The 26,952-nt window shown below is 44.9% G+C and overlaps 1 protein-coding gene across 1 annotated transcript in view; it reads left to right on the forward strand.

Annotated features, from left to right (window-relative positions):
* Positions 1 to 26,952, forward strand: part of unc5a (unc-5 netrin receptor A) — a 900,708-nt gene that overhangs the window by 603,073 nt on the left and 270,683 nt on the right. Inside the window, exon 4 of the mRNA XM_072512209.1 lies at positions 19,405 to 19,508. Coding sequence (XP_072368310.1) covers positions 19,405 to 19,508 — 104 coding nt within the window. The remainder of the gene's footprint in view (positions 1 to 19,404; positions 19,509 to 26,952) is intronic.

Raw genomic sequence — 26,952 nt, forward strand, 5'->3', positions numbered from 1 at the left:
AACCCCGTTACTTTGGTTCAATTGTTACCCCAAACTTCACAGCTTTGTGCTTGGATTACAATTCTGCTGCCGGTCATAAACGTGACAATCGAAGGGGCATCAGCAACAAAATACTCAGTGCAGTGAATGTTCACATTACTGCCCCAAGCTACAACAGGCTATCCATAGAAATCCTTTTGGCCAAGATCAAGAGTAGGATCCATGCTGACACCAGGTGTAATGCTTATTCTTGTCAGGTTGGATCTAGTATGTCCCTTTTGTGGGGACCATGAATTGGATTCAGTTTGAAACTGAATTGGTTTCTGGAGCAAGCAAAGAGATGGATTAAGAACTTGCCTGACAACAACATTGGCTTTGCTACTCTGAGAAAGGCATGAAAAAAAGGGTAAATATCCATAGAAATATGGAAGGCTATTGCAAAGTAGGATGCCATTCCTTAGAATCCCTACGGAGCAGAAGGAGGCCATTTGGCCCATCGAGTCTGCACCAACCCTCCAAAAGAGCACCCTACCCAGGCCCATACCTCCACTTTCTCCCCATTCCCCCACCTATTCTTTTGGACACTAAGGGACAATTTGGCATGGCCAATCCGCCTAACCTGCACATCTTTGGACTGTGGGAAGAAATCGGAACACCCGGAGGAAACCCACAAAGACACAAGGAGAAAGTGCAAACTCCGCACAGTCCCCCAAGGTCAGAGTCAAACGCAGGTCCCTGGCTCTGTGAGGCAGCAGTGATAACCACTGTGCCACCGTGCCAACTCATTTGGTCCATTATTAGGAGAAAGTGTAAATGAGATGTTAATGTATGATCCAGCAGGTTATTTTGTACATTTTTTTTCAACTTCAATGTAACCTTATTTCAATAACTTTCCTTTTATCAATCAGCTTTTCATTCATTTGTAGCAAGGTGCTCTTGGTATTCTAGACAAAAATTCACGCTGTCAGCTTGAGTTACGAGCAGTGTGGCCCTCCTTTTCTATATTTCATGCATTATCCCTGCAGGAGCATCTTGTTGAGTAGCATATGAATGACTCATTTTACTGTATTTATTCATTATCAAACACAGTTGGGCAATTGTGACCCTCCCAGAGTCTGTAAAATCATTATCGCCTTTTCTTTTTATATCAAAGGGTCCTTGTGGTGGGTACAGGTGACATCAACAGAGCTGCAGCCCTTTAAATAAGTGCAGTGGGTTTGAAAACTTTGAGCTATCAGATGTGCAAGCATTCTCACAAGCTGGTCACTGTGTGTACATGGGAGTTAGCCACAATCAGAAATGTGCTGTGGATGCCAAATGGAATGACTTTGTAAATAAGGTTGCTGGAGACTCCTGCATCATACAGTTCCCAACAGAATTATATTCCAACAGGAGGCAAGGCTTGAAAAATTGCTGAAAGAAATATTGATTTAATGAAGCAGTACATCAAATTAAATTATGTTCATTTGATCAGATCAAAGTCTGTGAGATAATAAATGACTTTGAAATAGGCCTAATTAATTCAAAATGATGGATAGCAGATGCATTTGTGTAAGGAAAGCCACACTGCACACCTTCGTTTGGATTAAAATTGAATGGCTTGGACCTTACTTCAAATTCATATGTTTTGGGAGAGATCTTCCAGCTGTTCAAGCCAGAGGGACTTTCCGGTTCCGCGGCGGACACACCCCCACCTCAGGTTTCCCAGCGGTGTGGGGTGGATTCAATGGGAAATCCCATTGGCAGCAGCGGGAACAGACGATCCTGCCGCTGAGAAACACACCGGGGGAAGCCCAGGGAATCTCGTACTTTGTCTTTGCTGTGTACAAGTAATCTGCAGCCAACCAACTGAGCTATCAATGCAATATAGACATTGAACAAAAGGATATTTATTAAACCTGCAACGACCCACTGATATTTCGGGGTTTCTGCGTGACATCATCAGAGAGTATTTTTCAGTGCGATACCCGCTAACAAAATCTGAGAATTTTGTAAACAGACAAAACAATAAATCTCCTGCTTAATTACCACCTCCCCCTGCCTCAGCTGATGAATCGGTGCTCCTCCATGTTGAACAGCACTTGGAGGAAGCACTGAGGGTGACAAGGGCACGGACTGTACTCTGCGTCAGGGACTTCAATGTCCATCATCAGAGTGTCAGGGTGGTTTGGCAACACCAATACTGACTGAGTTAACCGAGTCCTAAAGGACAAAGTTGTTAGACTGGATCTGCCACAGGAACCAACAAAAGGGAAAAAGCTACTTGAACTCTTCTTCACCAACCTAATTGCCAAAGATGCATATGTCCATGAGGGTATTGGTAGGAGTGACCACTGCACAGTCCTTATAAAGACAAAGTCCTTTCTTCACATTGAGGATACCCTCCATCATGTTACGTGATATGACCGTGATAAACGAGATAGACTCCGAACAAATCTAGCAGTTCAGAACTGGGCCTCCATGAGGCACTGTGGGCCATCAACAGCAGCAGAACTGTACTCAACCATAATCTGTAAGTTCACAGTCCGGCACATCCGCTACTCTACCATTAGCAACAATCCTGGTTCAATGAAATGTAAATGAAAATCGCTTATTGTCACAAGTAGGCTTCAATGAAGTTACTGTGAAAAGCCCGTAGTCGCCACATTCCGCCGCCTGTTCGGGGAGGCTGGTACGGGAATTGAACCGTGCTGCTGGCCTGCCTTGGTCTGCTTTCAAAGCCAGCGATTTAGCCCTGTGCTAAACAGCCCCTTAGAAGAGTGCAGGTGGACAGGCCAGGAGAAACACCAGGCACACCTAAAAAGGAGTCATCAACCAGATGAAGCTACAAAGCAAGGTTACTTGTGTGACAAATAATAGACAACAAATGGATCAGATCCAAGCTCATCAGCCATGCCACATCCAGCCATGACTGGTGGTGGACAATGAAACAACTCACTGCACGCGGAGGATCCACAAATTTACACATCCTCAATGATGGAGGAGACCAGCGCATCAGTGCAAAAGACAAGGCTGAAGCATTCGCAATAATCTTCAGCCAGAAGTGCCAAGTGGATGATCCAGCCCGGCCTTCTCCGGAGGACCTCAGCATCACAGATGTCAATCTTGAACCAATTTGATTCACTCCATATGATATTAAGAAACGGCTGAAGGCACTGGATACTGCAAAGGCAAAGGTACCTGACAATATTTTTTTTTAATTTGTTCTTCGGATGTGGGCGTTGCTGGCTGGGCCAGCATTTGTTGCCCATCTCTAATTGCCCTTGAACTGAATGGCTTACTAGGCCAATTCAGTGGGGGGCAGTTAAAAGTCAACCACATCACTGTGTGGGTCTGGAGTCCCATGTAAACCAGACTGGGTAAGGTGGCAGATTTCCATCCCTGAAGGACATTTGTGAACCAGATGGGTTTTTACCACAATCGACAATGGTTTCATTGGCCACCATTAGACTTTTAATTGCAGATTTTTATTGAGTACAGATTTCACCACCTGCCATGGTGGGATTCGAACCTGGGACCCCAGAACATTACCCTGGATCTCAACATTACTAGTTCAGTGACAATACCACTACGCCACCATATCCCCTAATATTCCAGCAATAGTAATGAAGACTTGTGAACCAGAACTTGTTGTGCACCTAGCCAAGCAGTTCCAGTACAGCTACAACACTGGAATCTACCCAGCAATATGGAAAATTGCCCAGGTATGCCCTGTACACAAGAAACAGGATAAACCCAACCTGGCCAATTGCCACCCCATAAGTCTACTCTCAATCATCAGTAATGTGATGGAAGGCGTCAGCAACAATGCTATCAACTGGCACTTATCAGTAATAACCTGCTCATGGATGCTCCGTTTGAGTTTCGTCAAAGCCACTCAGCTCCTGACCTCAGCACAGCCTTAGTTTGAGCATGAACAAAAGAGCTGAAGCCAGAGGCGAGGTGAAATTGACTGAACTTCACATCAAGGCAGCATTTGACTAAGTATGGCATCAAGGAGCCCTTAGCAAAACTGAAGTTAATGTGACTAGCTGCGACCCTGGGCCCTGGACAAAATGTTCTAGTACAGCTACAGCACTGGCATCTAGCTGGCAATCTAGCAACTTGCCCGGGAATGCCCTGTCCAGAAAAAACAGGGCAAATCCAATGTGGCCATTTGCTGCCACATCAGTCTACTCTCGAACATCAATAAAGTGAAAGACGTCATCGATAGTGATACCAATGGACACTTACTCATCAAACACCTGCCCATTGAAGATCACTTTGAGTTTTTCAAGGACCACTTAGCTTCTGGCCTCATTACAACCTTATTCCAAACATGGACAAAACAGATGGGCTCAAGAAGTGAGGTGAATTTGACTTCCCTTTATATCAAGGCAACTCTTGTCTGAGTATCACATCAATTATCCTGAGAAAAGCTGAAACCAATGTGAATCTGGGAACGCTCTCCACTGGGTGGAGTCACACCTCGCGAAAAAGAAAATGGTTGTGGTTATTGGAAGTTAATCATCTCAATCGCAGGTGTAGTAGTTCCTCAATTAGTATCCTATGTCCAACCGTCTTCAGCGGCTTCATCAACAACCTTCCATCTATCATATGATCAGAATGGGTGACACGGTGGACAGTGACACAGTGGTTAGCATTGCTGGCTCGCAGTGCCAGAGACCCGGGTTCAATTCTGAGCTTGCATGACTGCCTATGTTGAGTTTGCGCTTTCCTCCCTGTGGCTGCGTGGATTTCTCCCGGGTGGATTGGCCATGCTAAATTGCCCCTTGGTGTCCAGGGATGTGCGGGAGAGGGTGGGGTGGATGGGGGAGAGCACATGGGAAGGGTGCTTTTTCCGAGTGCCAGTGCAGACTCAATGGATTGAATGGCCTCTTCTGCACTGTCGGAATTTTAAGTGTGTAGGGATATTGCACAATGTTCAGTACTATTCATGACTCCCCCAATATTGAAGCAGTCCATGTTCAAAGGCAACAAGTTCTGTTCAATATCCTACTTGGGCTTCTTAGTGGCAATCAACATTTGCGCAACACAAGTGCCACGCAATGATTATCTCCAATAAGAGAGATTCAAACCATTGCACCTTGACATTCAACGACATTACCTACACTGAACCTACGCAATTAACATCCCGGTGGTTACTACTGACCAGAAACTGAACTGAAACAGCTAGATAAATACTGTAGCTGCAAGTGCAGGTCAGGAGCTGGAAATTCTGTGGCGAGTTACTCACCTCTTGACTCCCAAAACCTGTCTGCCATCAACAAGGTAAAAGTCAGATGTGTGATGGAATACACCCCACTTGCCTGGATGAGTGCAGCTCCAACAATACACAAGAAACTTTACACCACCCAGGACAAAGCAGCCCGCTTGATTTGCACCCAACCAACCTTAAACATTTGCTCCCTTTAATACTGATGTTCAGTGGCAGCAGAGTGCACCATCTACAAGATGTCCGACAGTAAGGTTCCTTCCGCAGCACCTTCCAAATTCATGACATCTACCATCCAGAAGGACAAGGGCAGCAGATTCATGCGAATCCCAGCATCTACACGTTGTCCTTCAAGCCCATCCTGACTTGGAATTATATCGCTGTTCCTTCACAGTCACTGGGTCAAAATCCTGGAACTCCAATCCGGACAGCACTGTGGCTGCAACTATCTAAGAATGCAGCTCACCACCACCTTCTCAACGGTAATTAGGGATGGGCAATAAATGCTGGCCTAGCCAACGCAGCCCACATCCAATGAGTGAATAAATAAATAAATATATTCAATCAATAGAATGGTGAATCCTTATGAAAGTACACAGTCCCTGATATTGTTGGGTGAGTTTTCCCACCAGTGAAGTGAAAATCCAGTTGGGAAAACTAAAGGTCGAAATATTCCCACAATGTCAAGTTTTATCTTTGAATATATATTTTGTTGCCAGAATTGCTACCATGAAGTCAGTCTGATTGGCAGGCTGACATCCAGATGGTTGAGTAGTTTTCTGTAGGAGCTGGCCACAGTTGTAAATCAGAAATCTGCAGTTGCTAGTTGGAGTCTGGTCTCCCTGTTCTCTAACCCCTGGGGGTTGGGGGGGGGGGGGGGGGGGGTGATGGCTGAACCCAGGAAGGAATTACACAAAAACATACATAGAAAGTAGAAGCAGGAGGAGATCATTCGGCCCAGTGACACTACTCCGCCATTCATTCTAGTCAAAGCTGATCAAGTTCAATACTCTGATCCCGCCTTCCCCCCATTTCCCTTGATCCCTTTAGCCCCAAGAGCTATATCTAATTCATTCTTGAAATAACACAATGTTTTGGACTTAACTACTTTAGCTGGCAGCGAATTCCACAGATTCCCCACTCTCTGGGTGAATAAATTTCTCCTCACCTCAGTCCTATAAGGTTTATCCCTTATCCTCAAACTATGACCCCTAGTTCTGGATTCCCCCACCATCGGGAACCTTCTTTCTGAATCTACCCTGTCTAATCCTGTTAAAATTTTGTAAGTTTCTATGAGAACCCTCTCACTCTGCTAAACTCCAATGAATATAATCCTTACCAACTTGGTCTCTCCTCATATGACAGTCCCACCATCCCAGAAATCAGTCTGGTAAACCTTTGTTGCACTCCCCCAAAGTAAGGACATCCTTCCTCAGATAAGGACACCAAAACTGCACACAATATTCCAGGTGTGGCCTCACCAATGCCCCATACAATTGCAGTAAAACATCTCTGTTCCTATACTCAAACCCTCTCACTATGAAGGCCAACATATCATTTACATTCTTTACTGCCTGCTGCACCTGCGCACTACTTTTCAGTGACTGATGCACAAGGACACGAAGGTCTCGCCGAGTATCCACCTCTCTCAATTTACATCCATTCAAATAATCTAATATGGTCAAATAATAATCTGCCTTCCTATTTTTGCTCAAAGCGGATAACCTCACATGTGTCTACATTACACTGCATCTGCGTAGTGTGTGGGTGCTTCTGATGGATGTGTCCATTCCCAGGAAAACAGGCATGCTTGGTGGGGCTGAGAAAGGACTCTTGTTCCTCATGACCTAGAAGCAATCAAGCAAAGCAATTAAGCCAAATAAACTTTTTTCTAAAGTTGTCCTCGACTCCATTGAACTACTAGGTCTCCTGAGGCATGGGGAACTGACGTTTGTGTAATTAATTTTACGGGGCGTAGGCATCGCTGCCTGGGCCAGCATTTATTGCCCTTCCATAACTGCCCTCCATTTCAGAGTCACATGTAAGCCAGACCAGGTAAGGATGGCAGATTTCCTTCCCTAAAGGGCAGCACAGTAGCACAAGTGATTGATCCAGCAGAGGGCAGTAGAGTGGAGCTGCTGATTGGCTGTTGCGGGGGAAATTTGCATACGTCCGTGTCCTCACCCTAACTTGTAGGTGTACCTGAGCAAGAGACCCTAACTGTTCAAGTGAAGACAAGCATCCAGCAGAGGGCAGTAGAGCAGAGCTGCTGATTGGCTGTTGCGGGGGAAATTTGCATACATCCGTGTGTTCACCCTAACTTGAAGGTGTACCTGAGCAAGAGACCCTAGCTGTTCAAGTGAAGACAAGCATTCAGCAGAGGGCAGCAGAGCGGAGCTGCTGATTAGCTGTTGCGGGGGAAATTTGCATACGTCCGTGTGCTCACCCTAACTTGAAGGTGGTTTGTGGAGGAGCTGTTGTCAAGTGACACTTAAACCCAAAACACTTCTTCAGTGTTTCCCTCCCTGCCCCCTTCTCTAACCCAAAAAAAAACAACCACTGTAAAGAACAAGAGGAAGACTCGAGGGCAGGTAGAAGTAGAAAGAAGTTGAACCGTGACGTCACAGCCTGCAGGTAAGGGATTGGCTGGTGACTGGTAAGTAGTTTTTCTTTTATTTTCCCTCAGGTGTTATCGTGTGGGGCGCAGAGGTTGCTGAGTGATTGCTTGCTGAGAAGGGGAGTGAATAACAGGTAAGCTCTTTCGTCCTTTTTCTTTTTTTATCTAGAGGGGATGGCAGGGAAGGTAGTGCAATGTTCCTCCTGCAAAATGTTTGAGGTGAGGGACACCGTCAGTGTCCCTGCTGATTTCATCTGTGGGAAGTGCACCCATCTCCAGCTCCTCAGAAACCACGTTAGGGAACTGGAGCTGGAGCTGGATGAACTTCGGATCGTTCGGGAGGCAGAGGCGATCATAGATAGAAGCTTCAGGGATATAGGTATTCCGAAGAATAAAGATAGATGGGTGACGCTGAGAGGGGTTGGGAGGAAGCAGTCAGTACAGGGGTCCCCTGTGGTCGTTCCCCTTAGTAACAAGTATATCGCTTTGGTTGGGGGGGGGGGGGACTTACCAGGGGTAAGCCATGGGGTACAGGTCTCTGGCACAGAGTCTGTCCCTGTTGCTGAGTAGGGAAAGGGGCAGAGGAGTAGAGCATTAGTCATTGGAGACTCCATAGTTAGGGGGATGAATAGGATATTCTGTGGGAACGAGAGAGACTCACGGATAGTGTGTTGCCTCCCAGGTGCCAGGGTGCGTGATGTCTCGGATCGTGTTTACGGGATCCTTAAGGGGGAGGGGGAGCAGCCCCAAGTCGTGGTCCACATAGATACCAAAAGACATAGGTAGGAAAAGGGATAGGGATGTAAGGCAGGAATTCAGGGAGCTAGGGTGGAAACTTAGATCTAGGACAAACAGAATTATTATCTCTGGGTTGTTACCCGTGCCACGTGATAGCGAGACGAGGAGTAAGGAGAGAGAGGAGTTGAACACGTGGCTACAGGGATGGCGCAGGAGGGAGGGTTTCAGATTTCTGGATAATTGGGGCTCATTTTAGGGTCGGTGGGACCTCTACAAACGGGATGGTCTACACCTGGACCAGAGGGGTACCAATATCCTGGGGGGGAAATTTGCTAATGCACTTCGGGAGGGTTTAAACTAGTTCAGCAGGGGCTTGGGAACCTGAATTGTAGCTCCAGTATACAGGAGGTTGAGAGTAGTGAGGTCATGAGTAAGGTTTCAAAGTTGCAGGAGTGTACCGGCAGGCAGGAAGGTGGTTTAAAGCGTGTCTTCTTCAATGCCAGGAGCATCCGGAATAAGGTGGGTGAACTTGCGGCATGTATTGGTTCCTGGGACTTCGATGTTGTGGCTATTTCGGAGAAATGGATAGAGCAGGGACAGGAATGGTTGTTGCAGGTGCCGGGGTTTAGATATTTCAGTCAGATCAGGGAGGGTGGTAAAAGAGGGGGAGGGGTGGCATTGTTAGTCAAGGACAGTATTACGGTGGCAGAAAGGATGTTTGATGAGGGCTTGTCTACTGAGGTAGTATGGGCTGAGGTTAGAAACAGGAAAGGAGAGGTCACCCTGTTAGGGGTTTTCTATAGGCCTCCGAAAAGTTCCAGAGATGTAGAGGAAAGGATTGCAAAGATGATTCTGGATAGGAGCGAAAGCAACAGGGTAGTTGTTATGGGGGAGTTTAACTTTCCAAATATTGACTGGAAATGCTATCGTTCGAGTACTTGAGATGGGTCCGTTTTTGTCCAATGTTTGCAGGAGGGTTTCGTGACACAGTATGTAGATAGGACAACGAGAGGCAAGGCCATATTGGATTTCATTACGTTTACTTTAGTGATGGAAAGGGATAGGTATATACTGCAGGGCAAGAGTTATATCTGGGGGAAAAGCAATTATGATGCCATGAGGCATGACTTAGGATGCATCGGATGGAGGGGAAAACTGCAGGGGATGGGCACAATGGAAATGTGGAGCTTGTTCAAGGAACAGCTACTGCGTGTCCTTGATAAGTATGTAACTGTCAGGCAGGGAGGAAGTGGTCGAGCAAGGGAACCGTGGTTTACTAAAGCAGTCGAAACACTTGTCAAGAGGAAGAAGGAGGCTTATGTGAAGATGAGACATGAAGGTTCATTTAGGGCGCTCGAGAGTTACAAGTTAGCTAGGAAGGACCTAAAGAAAGAGCTAAGAAGAGCCAGGAGGGGACATGAGAAGTCTTTGGCAGGTAGGATGAAGGATAACCCTAAAGCTTTCTATAGATATGTCAGGAATAAACGAATGACTAGGGTAAGAGTAGGGCCAGTCAAGGACAGTAGTGGGAAGTTGTGCTTGGAGTCCGAGGAGATAGGAGAAGTGCTAAATGAATATTTTTCATCAGTATTCACACAGGAAAAAGACAATGTTGTTGAGGAGAATACTGAGATTCAGGCTACTAGACTAGAAGGGCTTGAGGTTCATAAGGAGGAGGCGTTAGCAATTCTGGAAAGTGTGAAAATAGATAAGTCCCCTAGGCCGGATGGGATTTATCCCAGGATTTTCTGGGAAGCTAGGGAGGAGATTGCTGAGCCTTTGGCTTTGATCTTTAAGTCATCTTTGTCTACAGGAATAGTGCCAGAAGACTGGAGGATAGCAAATGTTGTCCCCTTGTTCAAGAAGGGGAGTAGAGACAACCCCGGTAACTATAGACCAGTGAGCCTTAGTTCTGTTGTGGGCAAAATCTTGGAAAGGTTTATAACAGATAGGATGTATAATCATCTGGAAAGGAATAATTTGATGAGAGATAGTCAACACGGTTTTGTGAAGGGTAGGTCGTGCCTCTTTGAGAAGGTGACCAAACAGGTGGATGAGGGTAAAGCAGTTGATGTGGTGTATATGGATTTGAGTAAAGCATTTGATAAGGTTCCGCACGGTAGGCTACTGCAGAAAATACGGAGGCATGGGATTCAGGGTGATTTAGCAGTTTGGATCAGAAATTGGCTAGCTGGAAGAAGACAAAGGGTGGTGGTTGATGGGAAATGTTCAGACTGGAGTCCAGTTACTAGTGGTGTACCACAAGTATCTGTTTTGGGCCACTGCTGTTTGTCATTTTTATAAATGACGTGGAGGAGGGCGTAGAAGGATGGGTGAGTAAATTTGCAGATGACACTAAAGTCGGTGGAGTTGTGAACAGTGCGGAAGGATGTTACAAGTTACAGAGGGACATAGATAAGCTGCAGCTCTGGGCTGAGAGGTGGCAAATGGAGTTTAATGCAGAAAGGTGTGAGGTGATTCATTTTGGAAGGAATAACAGGAAGACAGAGTACTGGGCTAATGGTAAGAATCTTGGCAGTGTGGATGAGCAGAGAGATCTCGGTGTCCATGTACATAGATCCCTGAAAGTTGCCACCCAGGTTGAGAGGGTTGTTAAGAAGGCGTACGGTGTGTTAGCTTTTATTGGTAAAGGGATTGAGTTTCGGAGCCATGAGGTCATGTTGCAGCTGTTCAAAACTCTGGTGTGGCTGCATTTGGAGTATTGCGTGCAATTCTGGTCGCCGCATTATAGGAAGGATGTGAAGCATTGGAAAGAGTGCAGAGGAGATTTACCAGAATGTTGCCTGGTATGGAGGGAAGATCTTACGAGGAAAGGCTGAGGGACTTGAGGCTGTTTTCGTTAGAGAGAAGAAGGTTAAGAGGTGACTTAATTGAGGCATACAAGATGATCAGAGGATTGGATAGGGTGGACAATGAGAGCCTTTTCCTCGGATGGTGATGTCTAGCACGAGGGGACATAGCTTTAAATTGAGGGGAGATAGATATATGACAGATGTCAAAGGTAGGTTCTTTACTCAGAGAGTAGTAAGGGCATGGAATGCCCTGCCTGCAACAGTAGTGGACTCGCCAACACTAAGGGGATTCAAATGGTCATTGGATAGACATATGGACGATAAGGGAATGGTGTAGATAGGCTTTAGAGTGGTTTCACAGGTCGGCGCAACAGCGAGGGCCGAAGGGCCTGTACTGTGCTGTAATGTTCTATGTTCACTGTGGGTTCACAGCGCCAGGGTCCCAGGTTCAATTCCCTGCTGGGTCACTGTCTGTGCAGAGTCTGCACGTTCTCCCCGTGTCTGCGTGGGTTTCCTCCGGGTGCTCTGGTTCCCTCCCACAGTCCAACGATGTTCAGGTTAGGTGGATTGGCCATGCTAAATTGCCCTTAGTGACCAAAAAATGTTAGGAGGAGTTATTGGGTTATTGGGCTACGAGGAAAGGACTTAAGTGGGTCGGTGCAGACTCGATGGGCCAAATGGCCTCCTTCTGCACTGTATGTTCTATGTTCTATGTTCTAAAGGTCATTAGTGAAACAGATATTTTAATGACAATGGCTTCATGGTCATCATTAGACTTTTAATTCCAGATTTGTTTTATCAAATTCAAATTTAACCATCTGGATTTGCCAGTTTTGAATCCAGGTTCTTGCTCTGGGTCTCTGGATGACTGGCGCTGTGAAAAGGCCACTGCGCCACTGCTTCTCTAGTTTTCCTGAGGCCTTGAAAATTAGCTATCCAAAATAAAACATGTAAATTAATGGTGAGAATCCCAGTCTCCTATAATTGTGCCTCATCCAGGCTGGTTAACAGCCTATCCTTGTCATCCCTTCATTAAATCTGGACACTTGTGGGTTGGAGGTGGTTGAGGTCACGTTTGAGATCTTGGGTGGCGTTCACCTGCTTTTGGATGCTTTTAGCGGGTGTTTCCAGTGGCTGCAGTGCTGAGAAACATCTCGCTAGTCAATGGCACTTTGGTGGCTTCTTTTGGCCTCTGGAAGTTTCTCTCCGCCAAGGCCGCACTCACAGGGATTTCCTGTTGGCGAGCTTCAGGCTCCTCACCGATCAGTGTGCCATTTTGTATGGTTGCCCCGGTTTCTCGCTCCCCCCTCTTTCAGTCCCCTTCTGCCCCCCTCCAACCTTGGTGAGGCCCCCAGGAACCTCCTACCCCTCACTCCCCTCTACCTGGTAAGGTCCCCCAGACCCAATCCCTGACATTGCCAACCTGAGCACCCTGGCAGTGCCCCTGCCAGCCTGGTGGCATTGCCAGGTGCCTATGTAGCACTCCCAGGGTGCCAGGCTGCCATTTCGCACAAGCGATCTCTCGCAAAATTGAATGTACTCATCCCTACACCAAGCTGGTGTAGACGATGCCACTGAATCACCCACCCTAACTCTCAAGTCTATGGCAGATATGAATTTCTTGCTGAGTACTAACCAAGAAGTTTAAATTTGAAAATGTAAATCAGTATAAAATAATTTACAGAAAGCAAAATGAAGACAGAATAGGATTAAGAGAGAGAAAGTAAATCTGAAGAAATGAGATGCCAAATGTTTGGAAGTTAATTTTCACTGCTATGGAGTTTGTTTTATGGTAAATACGACTTATCACACCATTGAAAATGCACATACACAGTGGTTAGCACTGCTGACTCACAGCGCAGGGACCCGAGCTTGATTGTGACCTTGGGTGACTGGGTGGAATTTGTATGTTCTCCTCGTGTCTGCTTCGGTTTCCTCCGGGTGCACCGGTTTCCTCCCACAGTCCAAAGATGAGCAGGTTAGGTGGATTTGCCGTGCTAAATTGCCACGTAACGTTCAAAGGTTAGGTGGGGTTGTAGGGATCTGACAGGGTGATTGAGCCTGGGGAGGGTCAATGCAGACGTGATGGGCGACGAGTCAGAATACAGGAAAGAGATTGAGAACCTAGTGGAGTGGTGCAGCGACAACAATCTATCCCTTAATGCCAGCAAAATTAAAGAGCTGGTCATTGACATCAGAAAGCAAAGTTCTGTACACACCCCTGTCAGCATCAACGGGGCCGAGGTGGAGATGGTTAGCAGTTTCAAATTCCTAGGGGTACACATCTCCAAAAATCTGTCCTGGTCCACCCACGCCGATGCTACCACCAAGCAAGCACAACAGCGTCTATACTTCCTCGGGAAACTAAGGAAATTCAGCTGGTCCACATTTACTCTTGTCAACTTTTACAGATGCGCCATAGAAAGTATCCTATCTGGCTGCATCACAGACTGGTATGGCAATTGCTTGGCCCAATGCCGCAAGCAACTTCAGAGAGTCATGAACACAGCCCAGTCCCTCACACAAACCTGCCTCCTATCCATTGACTCCATCTACACCTTCCACTGCCTGGGGAAAGCGGGCAGCATAATCAAAGACCCCTCCCACCCGGCTTACTCACTCTTCCAACTTCTTCCATCGGGCAGGAGATACAAAAGTCTGAGAACATGCACGAACAGACTCAAAAGCAGCTTCTTCCCCACTGTTACCAGACTCCTAAACGACCCTCTAATGGACTGACCTCATTAACACGACACCCCCGTATGCTTCACCGGATGCCGGTGTTTATGTAGTTACATTGTGTACCCTGTGTTGCCCTATTATGTATTTTCTTTTATTTCCTTTTCTTTTCATGTACTTAATGATCCTTTGAGCTGCTCGCAGAAAAATACTTAGATATGGATATAGAATTTACAGTGCAGGAGGAGGCCATTCAGCCCATCGAGTCTGCACCGGCTCTTGGAAAGAGCACCCCACCCAAGGTCAACACCTCCACCCTATCCCTATCCCCATAACCCAGTAACCCCACCCAACACTAAGGGCTATTTTGCACACTGAGGGCAATTTATCATGGCCAATCCACCTAACCTGCACATCTTTGGACTTTTCACGGTACCTTGGTACACGTGACAATAAATCCAATCCAATCCAATCCTTCTGCATTGCAGCGATTCTGTGACTCTTATGATTTGAACAGGGTTGGCAACATTCAAGCATTTGAATGCCAATTTTCTGGCAAGATACTGGTATAACGCAGCTTCTGGAGGAACAGGACCTCACTGACAAGTCTGATTTCCACATTGAACTGCACATGTGTGGGCACTTGGAGTTGATAACCTGATTTATTCCATAATAGCCGTGAATCTGATAGCCTCGCTCTTTCTCTCCCTGCAAAATCCAGGCAATCGTGTTTAGTGAACTGGAGTGTGACTTCTTTGAGTGAAGCTAGATTTTAATCCCTTGTACACTGACAAAGTTAATGGAGCAAATACTGAACAAAAATTTAGACCCAGATCTGATATCTTGTTATAGGACCACCAAAATGCACAAGTAAATCCATGTAAATTCTGTAGGTAGAAATTAATGTGCATAACTTTAAAAGGACATAAGATTACAATTTTCATTAATTTTTCTGTCATTCTTTCATTTTGAGCAGTTCTCCATTTGTCCACCTTTAACTTGATCATCAAGGTAATGTTTAAATTTCCACTTTGGTTGCAATTCACAATGCAGATGCAAATTCAATGCGAATTGCATTAGCTTTACAAAATGAAGTCATGGTTCAAGTTTCTGCTCAAATTTATTGGGATAATCGCAAGCTTAAAGCTTTCTGTGAACCTTACCGATTGGCAGCATAATAGAACATAATTTTCTTTTTCATTTCTGCAATAGAAAATATTCCTTGATGTATTTAAATGCAATAACTGGTCCAGTTTGATTTATTCTGCCAAAAATAGATTTATCACAAAAGAACAAGAGAATGAGCATTTTTAACAGGTGTCTACCCCAACCCCCCCGCCACCCCCCCCCCCCCCCCCCCCGCACCGTGAGTAAGAGTAAGGTGATTCTTATCCAGAAAAATGATGAAAGAATTGCACAGAACAATTTACTAGCTTCATTGGTGTACAATAGCTAGCTTCTTAGATTATTTTTGATATGTATAATTTTTTTAATGTGCTCGCGAGTGCCTTTTGGGCGAAAAAATGAATAATTTGAAGGGCTGCAAATGGATGCTGTCTTTGACAACTCAGCAAGCCTATGAATGAAGTCAGGAACGTGACTATTTTTGTGGGCGGTATCAACTTCCAGCTCAATACTTTTAAACTGGTGTGAAAGATTGCAGAAATTAAATTTCCTGATTTGAGTAGGCAACTATCCATAGAACCTGCTGTGTAACACATTTGATACGGTAATGTAAAGTCTGGTAGGGGACCAGAACGCAGAAATCTGCAGTTCACCATTAAGAATTACAATGGAGGGAGAAAAGTGGACTAATTATGGCACCACTGCTCCCATTGATCCTGAAAGAATCAAGGTCCTATTGCAGGAGGTGCACAAAAAGGTTCGAAGTTTGCGTCTGATGGCTCTCCATGCAGTAAAAGTGCTTTTGCAAGCTGCATGCAGAGAAGTCACAAACTGAGTGAGTGCAATCATCCAGATCCCTTGTATCTGGCTGCAGGCATCAGGAGGAAGTGAAACAGCTCAGATACAGTTAAATAACGAGAATTTTGCATTGAATCTCTGGAAAAACAAAGCCAGTATTGTGTGATATTGGAATGATCGTTTAGGGAGACCATAAACTTTATCGAACCATCTTGCCAGAACGTAAAAGCTGATGCAGTCTCAGTGAATGCCGGACATATGGTCATTTATCTTCCTCTCCTTGTCTGTAATCTACATTATCAATAACTCCTGTGACACCACTGTCCTTGTTTCCTTTGACTGTGATGAGACTACTGTAGTTTTTCAGTTGACAGCTGATCTTTCTTCTTTTCAGGTCTTGTGTGAAAGTCTTGGTGATGGGAAATTATATAACTTCTAGCCTGACAAGTTTATCGTTTGGACAAGATAGTTTGTCCAATGCAGCTCTGAGAGTGGACACATTGTATTCATATCAAATTAATTTTGGCACATGGAAAAATTAAATTCCTTGTCATGGAAGTATTTTCGCTTATTGGCTTCTTGAAAGGGCTATGAGGCAACACTGTCAACCCATTCATCATAGCACTGGAGCACAGCTTCAAAATATCACTATGAAGGAATAAAATAAATGTTTTCCCGCTACACCTAAGGAAAAACGCAACACTACCTAGTTACAGAATAAGGTTTCCTTTATAATAAAGATAAACCTTTGCCTGCAAATTTACTGATAATTATCTTTGCAGTGCTATCTCAACTTCATGTCAGACATCTACCATCATCTTAACCACACAATTAAATTTGTGCTGTTCTTGTAATTATGTACCTTAGAAATATAACCCACTGAATTATCTTTTAATTGTCTTCCAAGACTATCCAGTAACATATCCAGTTTGATCTTTCACTGTCCAATTCTCCTCATGTTCATCCCTCTAAGCAATTGAAGTACATCTATTTTCATCATGGTTCCTAATTCTGCAGGTATCTGAGAACTTCACTGAATTCTGTGGAAATAATCATTTAATGATGGTTGGCACTTTCTACTTCAGCAGACCTGTGCAACAGGTAGTAGTAGATGTGGTTTTCCTTACCACTGAAGTTAATGGAAGGAATATTATGTGGGGTGTATGACAGACAGCCTTGCACCCTAGTTTTAATTCAGACCTATGGGGCTGGATTCTCCGATTTGAAGACTAAGTGCTGACACCAGCATGGGAACAGTGGCATTTAACGCCAGAAAAAAAGGCGAAAAAGCTGCACCGTTTCTCCATCTGGTGGGGGGCTAGCAGTCACGCATCATAAAGCCCCTGGCTTTACCTGTGGATACGGCCGGAGAATTGCTGGTTCCATGGCCACGCATCCGCATGGCGATGGCCTGCAGCATGGCGCCGGTCACGTGCAGATCCGGCCTGCCACATACTGTCCCCCAGTGACCCCCCTCACTACCCCCGGACCACCCCCCACCAGTGCCCCCAGCCCCAGCCACCATGCCAGGTTCACAAAAAAAAAGTATAAGTGTTCCACCCCATTGGAAACTCGGTTCATCGGGGGTGGAGCATCGGGGGAGGGCCTCAGGCGCCGCCCCTGATTTCGGCGCAAACGGGGATTCTCCATCCGATCGCCAAACATGATTTTGGCATCGGCGACCAGAGAATCCCGCCCATGATTTTTCCTTTCCATTGTTGGGTTGGTACAAAATTCCATTACTTTGACTCAGTGACGTGTGGCATGGAGGGAAACTTGGGGGGTGGTGGTACTCTCGTAACATTTCTGCCTTTGTCATTCTGACTGATCGATGTTTTGGATCCCTGAATTGCTGTCAAAATGAGCTTTGTGAGTTGCTGCACTGCTTCCTGTTAATAGTTCAGTCGTAACAGGTCAGATAGTAAATCCAGCAGAGGAGTCCTGATGATGCAGACGGCTCTAGTCTGGGTGGTAACAAGCTGTGAGTATTAATCACATTCCTGACTTGTGCCTTTTAGGCAGTTGAGATGTTTTGAGTGGTGCAAGGATGAGCCATTCATTGCAGAGTATCCAGTCTCTTAGCCATGTTGTTGATACAACCGATTCAATTAAACGTTTGGTCATTGGTGACAGCCAAGATGTTAATGTTGAGGAACTTGGTGATGACTAAGATTGAGGGTTAGGAGGATATATTTGGATATTATCTGTTTTTAAGTGAGAAACAAACACATCAGCAATGTCTGTAAAACATGGCATAGCAAATTTGGTAAATTATTAGTGAGATAGCAAGAGCTGAAGAAACCAGCAATTTCATTGATTAAATATGAAAATGGTGATGAGAGATTCTTCTCCATGATTTTGTTATTTTATGTATAATGTTACCAATTATGTTTGATGGTAATTATGGGCTGGATTCTCTGATTCTGTGGCTATGTCCGTTGGATGCGTCTGATCTTACGACCAAAGATGTCGGCGCCACCCCCGCACCGATGCTCCGTCCAGTGTGGGGCTAGCAGCTGCGCCACATAAAGCCCCAGATTTCTCTGCCAATAAGGATGCAGAATGGCCAGGCCTGTGGCCACGCATGCGCACGGCGGCGGCCGTGCCAGACAATATGGTGCCGGCTGCGCACGGACCCGGCCTGCGAAAAACTGTAACCCACCTCACCACCCCCGGACCACCCCCCGCCAGTCTCCTCAGCCCCAGTCAAAGCCCCCCACTGCCAGTTGAATGGCTCCCCCCCACCCAACTGTGGCGGTGCTGGACGTTCTGAGGCCATCCCAATGACGTGCGGCGTGTTTCTGAGGGGGCGGAGCAACGGAAAAATGGAGCCATCCCCGATTTCGTCGTAAAAAGGGATTTTCCAGCTGATCGCCGAACATGATTTTGGCGTCAGCAATTGGAGAATCCCGCCCTATGTTTCTCAGGCTTGTCTAAGGTCCTCAATATAACAGTTGATTTAATCTTAAGGTTTTCCTGCCACAGATTTGATTCCTCATCATTGCTCCCTCCTGATGGATGGCCAGGAACCCGCTGTGCATAAATAATCAGTCCATTGGGTCAGGATCAATGCAGAGTTGAAGCATTGAGTGTGTGTCTTGCCCCATAAAAAACTTGCAACTGTGCATAAATTCAGCTTAAACTCTTGTCAGTGCAACTTTATAATTGAAATAGAAGAATGAATATCCATTTCACCAATTATGAAGATTAAATTGACCTCTCAAGAGATCTGACTGGAGACTCCTGGCCATTACTCTGATCTGACCTACACAATAAACATTAGGAGGTATTTAAATCTCAGTTTGTGAAGATGTTCGGATTTTCACCATTGCCAGACTGAATACTTCAATTAAGGTGATTTTTATAGGTTTTTTGTTGAACAGAAGAGGGGTTTCATAACAATGCAGATTTTTAATATAGTTCTTGTTTCTGATTTGCAGATCTGCGGAAGAATTTTGAAGAAGAACCATTAGGGAAAGAGGTTCCATTGGACCAAGAGGTTTTACTCCATTGTCGACCTCCAGAGGGTATTCCATCTGCAAAAGTAAGTAATAGCTTTGCTCTGTGACTCCTGCAGGAGCCACCAGATAAGTAAATTGAAACAAACTCAGGTTTTAGAACCTACCAAGTATTTCAATATTTACCTTAAATTATAATTTTAAAAATGGGTCCTTGAGACAGACTTAAACATGGCTAGTTCACAGTATTATTAATAATAATATTAAGCAATAGTGATAAGTTCGAAACCATCTAACAAAAGAAATGAAATGTTACATTCTTGTTTGTGCAATTATCCACTTACGCTATTTGTATTCACAGCAGAGATTTACTGAATGCAGCTTTGTCTGAAGAAAATGCTTTTGTAACATCAGAAGAGACATTATGTTAAAAATAGACTTTTTGTATGGACAAACTGATTTATGTTTATGCTTATCTAAGATTTCAATGTCTATTCCAGAATTTTCATGGAGTTCCCCTGATTATCTACCATAGCTTTGGCAGAAATTCTGTGGGAATGGCAGGGAGCCCAGTGACACAATTTCTCTTGAATTTCTGCTGCTTCCAGGTTTATAGCAAGAGATCAGGAAGCCCCAGGTGGCAATGTCAGGGTACATTTTCTATCATATTCAAACCAATCACTTGGGCCTTTTTCTTTGCACTAACAACTCCACAGTCCATAATCTCAGTAAGAAGTCTTACAACACCAGGTTAAAGTCCAACAGGTTTGTTTCGATGTCACTATGAAAGCGAAGCTTTCATTCACCTGAGGAAGGAGCAGCGCTCCGAAAGCTAGTGACATTGAAACAAACCTGTTGGACTTTAACCTGGTGATCTCCACATCATAATCTCAGTGTTATTGGATGCATCCTTTTTGCATTTACCCCTGTCCAGTCTTGTTCGAATGTTGTCGGTTTCTATGAGATGCTCCCCTTCGTTCTTCTGAACTCCAGGGAAAACAATCCTAACCAACTCAATCTCTCCTCATACCTCAGTCTTGCCATCCCAGGAATCAGTCTGGTAAACCTTCTCTGCATTCCCTCTATAGCAAGAACATCCTTCCTCAGATAAGGAGACAAAACACAGAAAGGAACAGGCTGAGCTCAGGGTTACCTTGCTTGAAAGGAGAAAAAAAAGTAGTGCTGAAACATTTGTGACAGATTTGTGCTTACACAAGCCTTCCCATGGTAAAATGGTGGGAGTTTTCGTACCATGGGACCATATGAAAAGCTCATGCACTGAAAGACTCAAATACTTTGTCCATGCAGTGGACATAGTAATCACGACTTCCCTCAGCACAATGGGGGGGGGGGGGGGGGGGGGGGTGATATTTGAATCTCCTGCAAATTCTGGGGGAACCAGAAAAAACAAACTCAAAAACTTATGGTGAGATTGTGGAGATATTGCAATTTAATTTCTCACCTAAACCCTTGGTCATCGGCAAAAGATTCAGGTTCTACAAACGTATCCAGCAAGTAGATGAATCAATCACACAGCTCATAACTGCGGTGAAGAAATTAGCTGAATACTGTGAATTTGGAGATGTCTTGAACAACACCGTTAGAAACAGACCCATGTGTGAGTGTTAGGAAGCGAAACTATCCAAAAAAGGCTGTTAACAGAAAGCAACTTAGACCTAAAGAAGACTTTAGAAGTCGCAATCTCTATGGAACTAGCAGCTAAGCAAGTGCAATCATTAAGTTCAAGCACTTAAATCTGTAAAATGTCAGCTGAGACCCGAACACAGATACAGGTTAGAAATTGCCATTGATGTGCAGTAACTGGGCACACGGCAACTGATTGCTGGAATAAAGATGCAAAATGCAAGAATTGTGGTAAAGAGGGCACATCAAACGTGCGTGTTGGAGGAAGAAGCAACAAGTTTCCAACAAGAACCAAATACATCGAATAGAGGGAAGAGTATCCGTGTGATACGAAAAGTGAGCAAAAAGGGACCAGAGTCACAGTCAGATGATGAACTGTCATTGAACGTACTGGCCATTATGGGTGCAACAAATCATTACTAGGTCACTCCTTTAATGGACAGGCAACCAGCAAAAATGGTTGTGGACACTGCCGCAGCCATTTTGTGGGTATCAGAAACTGTTTACCAAGAGAAACTGTGACATATCACCTTGAAACCCTCAAAGGTATTACTCAAAACCTATTGTGGAGAAGTGGTTCCGTTGAGGGGCCATGTCGATGTGAGTATGCAGCTAAGCCGACAGACCGCAGACTTGTCCCTCATGTCGTGAAAGGTAACTATCCAGCTCGAATGGTGAGAATATGACTGGAGACAATCAAGCTAAACTAGGCCAAGGTGAATCTCATGTCGGAGTCTGAAGCAGGTCTACTGAGGATTTTAAAGAAATATGCCATTGTCTTTAATGGAGAGCTTGGAAGCATGAAAGAGATTTCAATCAAGCTAAAGATTAAGGGTGAAAGCCAAGGAAGATACTTAAAGGCTCGATCAGTGCTGTATGCCATCAGGTCTAAGGTCACGGCAGAAGTGAAGAGGCTGGTCAAGATGGAGGTCCTCAAACCCGTTAATATAAGTGATTGGGCCAATAGTACCTGTGATGAAAAAAGATGGTTTGATACGCCTATGCGGTGATCTTAAAGTCATTTTCAATCTGGTACTGTGTGCAGATGAGTGCCCTCTGCCTTTAATTGATTATTTATTTGCTGGTTGGCTGGAGGCCAGCATTTCAATAATGTTGACCTTAATCAAGCTTACTTCCAGACAAATGTGGATCCAGATTCACAACAATATTTGATAATCGTGACACACAACGGGCTATTCAGATATAAAAGACTTCAATTTGGCATCACGTCCACACCTGCATTATTCCAGCATACCATGGATCAAATTCTCAGAGGTCTAGAAGGGGTCCAGTGCCACTTAGATGACATCTTAGTTACTGGGAAGACTGAAGAAGAGCATCTTCAAAATTTAGATGCTACATTCCAGAGTCCAGAGACTAGAAGGTTACGGACTACAAGTATGGAAGGATAAATGTGAATTCTGTAAATATTCTACTGTATACCTGGGGCATGACATAGAGAAAGGGGCTGCACAAATCACCTTCAAAAGTAAAAGCCATGACTGAGGGACCTAAACCTCAAAACGTAAATCAACTTTGAGTGTTTTTGGGCTTCTTAAACTATTATGGAAGGTTGTCCATAATGTAGCAACTATTCTCAAGCCTTTACACAACTTACTGTGTCAAAGCAGAAAATGGAAATGGGAGGATCAGTGCAAGTAAAGAGGCACTACTAAAGTCAGAAGTCCTGATGCGCTTTGGTCCAAAGTTACCTTTGTAAGTGGCTTGCGTCGCATTATCTTATGGGGTGGGAGCAGTGGTTTCTCACATAATATCCAATGGTGAAGAGAAGCCAATAATTTGCATCAATATCCTTGAACAAAGCAAAAATAAACTATGCACAGGTAGAGAAGAAACCTCTCGGCATGATTGGTAACATTTTGACTAATACCGATATGGAAGGAAACTTACTGACGGATCATTGACCACTGACAATGATACTAGGGCCACATATTGGTATTCCATCTCTAGAAGCGAGCCAGATGGAGAGATGGGCTTTGCTGTTGTCAGCATATACATATATACTAAAGTACCGTCAATCAAATCCTCATGGGGGCGCTGATGGGCTCTCTAGATTTCCTTTACCTAAGAGTCGTCAATGAATAGTTCGATTGGTAATATTTTCTATTTCAAAGAAGTCGATAACACTCCTATAATCGCAGGACTACAACTCTTGACTCAGCCCCTGCCGGAATGGTGAGATTATTTTTGGGTTGGAAGCCTAATTAACTGATTTGTCATAGTGTTTCTGGGTTCCCTGTCCAATAAGGGTGTGTGGGTGGGATGGTGTGCCTGAACAAGCAATGAAGGATCTCTCTGAAAAAGGATCCTGGCAGGATTCACAATGGCAGCAGCGATTGCAGCATTCAGGACACAACTGAGGAGGAGCAAAGACCCACCCGAATTGATGGAAGATGTGAAAATGCTGCCCTGCCATCCCTCCAACACCACATCCCCCCCCCACACCCTCTTCTCAGACGCATTCCTTGAGGTGATCATTGCTGTAGTGAGCGCACAATGAGAAGCCCTCTTCCCTGAGGAAAGCAGGAAGCCTCAGAGGCTGGCAGAAGCTGAAAGGTGATATCAAGGAACTAGATCAGACGCTGGGAAAGGTTTAATGACCCGAATGAGGTCAGACAAGGTGAGGGGCCTGAAACTCTCAGCTGGCAGCCATTACTCCCTCACCTTCCTAGCATTCTCCTGCACAGCACTCTTCGGACCAACACCCCTTGTTGTCACACACATTCCACTCTCTCCTGTTTCTTCTTAGCATCTCCATCTCAACAAATAGCACTCATATTCAACCTCAACCAATTGCCCCCTTACACCTATTCCTCAGTCACTCTACTCAATTGTTTATCCTCCAGCCTCAGCAGTTAGTTAACTCCTCAAACATCTAACTTTCTGACTTTTCTCATTGTAGGAGTGAGTCCACAACTCCATGGCTGAGGACTGGGTTAGAGCTGCAGCCATGAGCTCCTTGATCTCGATGGAGAAGGAAATCCTGGAGATGAATAGGGTAGTACCTATATAGATATTTGACAATGGAGAGATGGTAGGGTGACCCATATATGATAACAGCATTAGACAGCACACCACCATCTGGCACTTAACTTCACCAGTGGTGATTTGTTGTCAGCAATACATTAAAGGTCATGATATGCACCATGCTAACTTGGAATCCAAGTTCACTTAGATTCACCTCTAACTCATGTCTATCGGCTCCCATGGGTGCATTGGTTGTGCCAGTAGAGGAGATGAGGGATGAGCCCTCAGAGAAGAACCAGTACTCTGAGCATGCTGTCACATGAGTCCTGCGCATTCTCCATTAGAACAGATGCACACACACTTCAATGGATGCAGCTTCTCAGAAGGAGAGATAGAAACATATCCCAAGCGAGCAGGAGATGGTGCTGAAGACAGGAAAAGCAATTGGGAATCACTGACACCATTTGCTCAGCTGGAAACAGATGCTGAGCCTCGTGAGTCATACACTAAACATGTATTGTGGGCTGTAGTATGGGGAATATGTGATCTCCTGTCAGAATTTTCAGAGCCAATGCCACTTTTCCACATAAAATAGAAAAGTTTGTATCAAGCATGAGGGCTATGAGGTCTTCAGTAATTGCACTGATAATCACCTTCATTGAAAATCTTCATAGTGAGGCAGAGACAACAGGCTATTGATTACATGTTGGCTCAAGCCAATGGCCTACACACACTGGCTTCCAGTTTATAAAGTACCAACTGAAGCCCCACATTGGTGGCTGAATGCCACATGGACATGGAGCCAAGTCTTGGTCAGCAGGAAAGTGCAGGTGAGCCCTGAGTGGGTGCATGGAGAGTGGGCACATGGCAGTGAGGGCTGTTCTCGAAGAACCCCTCTTCACAGCTTTTACTCTCCCCACACTCATTGACAGACAGGCACACCCTGCGTTCTGCCTGATGATTGAGCCTGGCCAGATGCAGATAAGGCAGTCTTTTGGCAGGGCCAAGACAGACTGCAAAAGCCATTGGACATCATCCTCCATGGCCGTCTTGTGACAAAGGGAATGAACAGCCTGTTCTAGCTGTAGTGAAACCACAGGAGTAGCACCATGTAGTAGGAGTAGAAAGTGTATCAACAAAATGTCTTGGCTGCAGAAAGGAAATCACCCAAGTTCTTCTTACATTGTTACTTTTCCATTATGTATTTTTGAATGAAGCAATGAGTTCAAATGAACTATTTGCAGTCATGGCCTCTATTGCATCCCCCAAGGACCCTGATTATTAACATCTAGTGAATGGCACGATCAGTCTTGATGGGGAGGAACAGTTCTGTGTGACTGGCTGACTGTAGGCAGGAGCTTTGCTTGTGAAGTGCGGGGGGAGGGGGGGGGGCAAGGAGAGGTGGGGGTTACAAAGGGGTCTTGATGGGAGGTTTTCAGCGTAGCAAGCAAACTTCTCCGATGTAACGTGACTGGATGTGAGTTTTTCTGGCAGGCAGGTGTGCAACTTCAGACACGGCCTGCACAATAGAATACTCCTCCTCATTCCCTTTCTCCTCCTTCTTCAACTAATGGCTTGCTCCATTGTTTTCTTAGTGGTAACATGGCTCCAGTTGTCCGTTTGCTGTGCCTCCATGGTGGGGTTCTTCACTGGGACTATCAGCCAGGTCTTGAATATATATCCTTTCTCTTCCTGGAACCAACCTTTGAAGCTATCTGGTGAAGAGAACAATAGAATTCCTGCAGTGTAGAATGAGGCCGTTCCACCCATCGAGTCTGCACCGACCCTCGGAAAGAGCATCCTACCATGTCCACTCCCCCGCCCTATCCACATAATCCGATCAAAGCTGCACATCTTTGGCCACTGAGGGGCAATTTAGCATGGCCAATACACCTATCCTGCACATCTTTGGACTGAGGGAGCACTCAGAGGAAACACATGCAGAGACAGGGACAAAGTATAAATTCCACACAGACAAAATACCTGCGAAATCTGAGACTGCCGAAGGATGAAAGAATCGGAACAGCTCCCTGAATGTCATGCGCAGACTTGTATTATCTTGTTGCAGTGATCACAGACCAGCTAAACTTTAAGCCCTCTGATAGACAAATATACTTGGATGGCCTGATTGTGCTTTCATTGCCACATGGATGCAGGATCTGACCCCCCTGGAAGTGAAAACACCCTGTGAGAGGAACAAAGCCAACAGACAAACTGGGTTTGATGCGTCTTTCAATACTCAAAGTGAATATAGTTGGAATATATTTTCGTTATTCTTAACTGTTTTTGATACCATGCAATATTCTGACATACCACTCATCTTTATACAGTTTATGCAATTATATGCTTTTTCTTGAGGTTTGGTGCAATCTTTTACTTTAGTTCTGATGTGGAGTTGCCGGCTTAATTACCTGTAAAGACTTAAATACATGAAAAGACTCACATTCAAAGTATCGTCTTGCATCTTTGACTTTATCTGTATTTTTGTTTCTGGAACCCACCTCTTCATTCACCTGAGGAAGGAGCTGTGCTCCGAAAGCTAGTGTTTTGAAACAAACCTGTTGGACTTTAACCTGGTGTTGTAAGACGTCTTACTTTAGTTCACCACAGATGGTGGGTTCGCTCCTGTGAATTGTTTTTTCTCGTTGGAATGTATTCTGAAGTATCTCCTGAAATATCTGTCATTGCATTTCTATTGACCTCTTAACCAAATTTGCCACTTCACTTCAGCGAGCTGTGCTTTCATGCCCTCATAATTGCCCTTATTTAAGTTTAAATATTTAAAACATTAGTCTTAGACCCACGCTTCTCTCCCTCAAACTGAAGGTAAAATTAAATCATATTTTGATCGCCGCTACTTAGAGGCACCTTCAGTGTCATTAATTAATTAATACCATA

The sequence above is a fragment of the Scyliorhinus torazame genome, chromosome 7 (genome assembly GCF_047496885.1).
Source record: "Scyliorhinus torazame isolate Kashiwa2021f chromosome 7, sScyTor2.1, whole genome shotgun sequence".
In the NCBI taxonomy this organism is placed as follows: domain Eukaryota; kingdom Metazoa; phylum Chordata; class Chondrichthyes; order Carcharhiniformes; family Scyliorhinidae; genus Scyliorhinus; species Scyliorhinus torazame.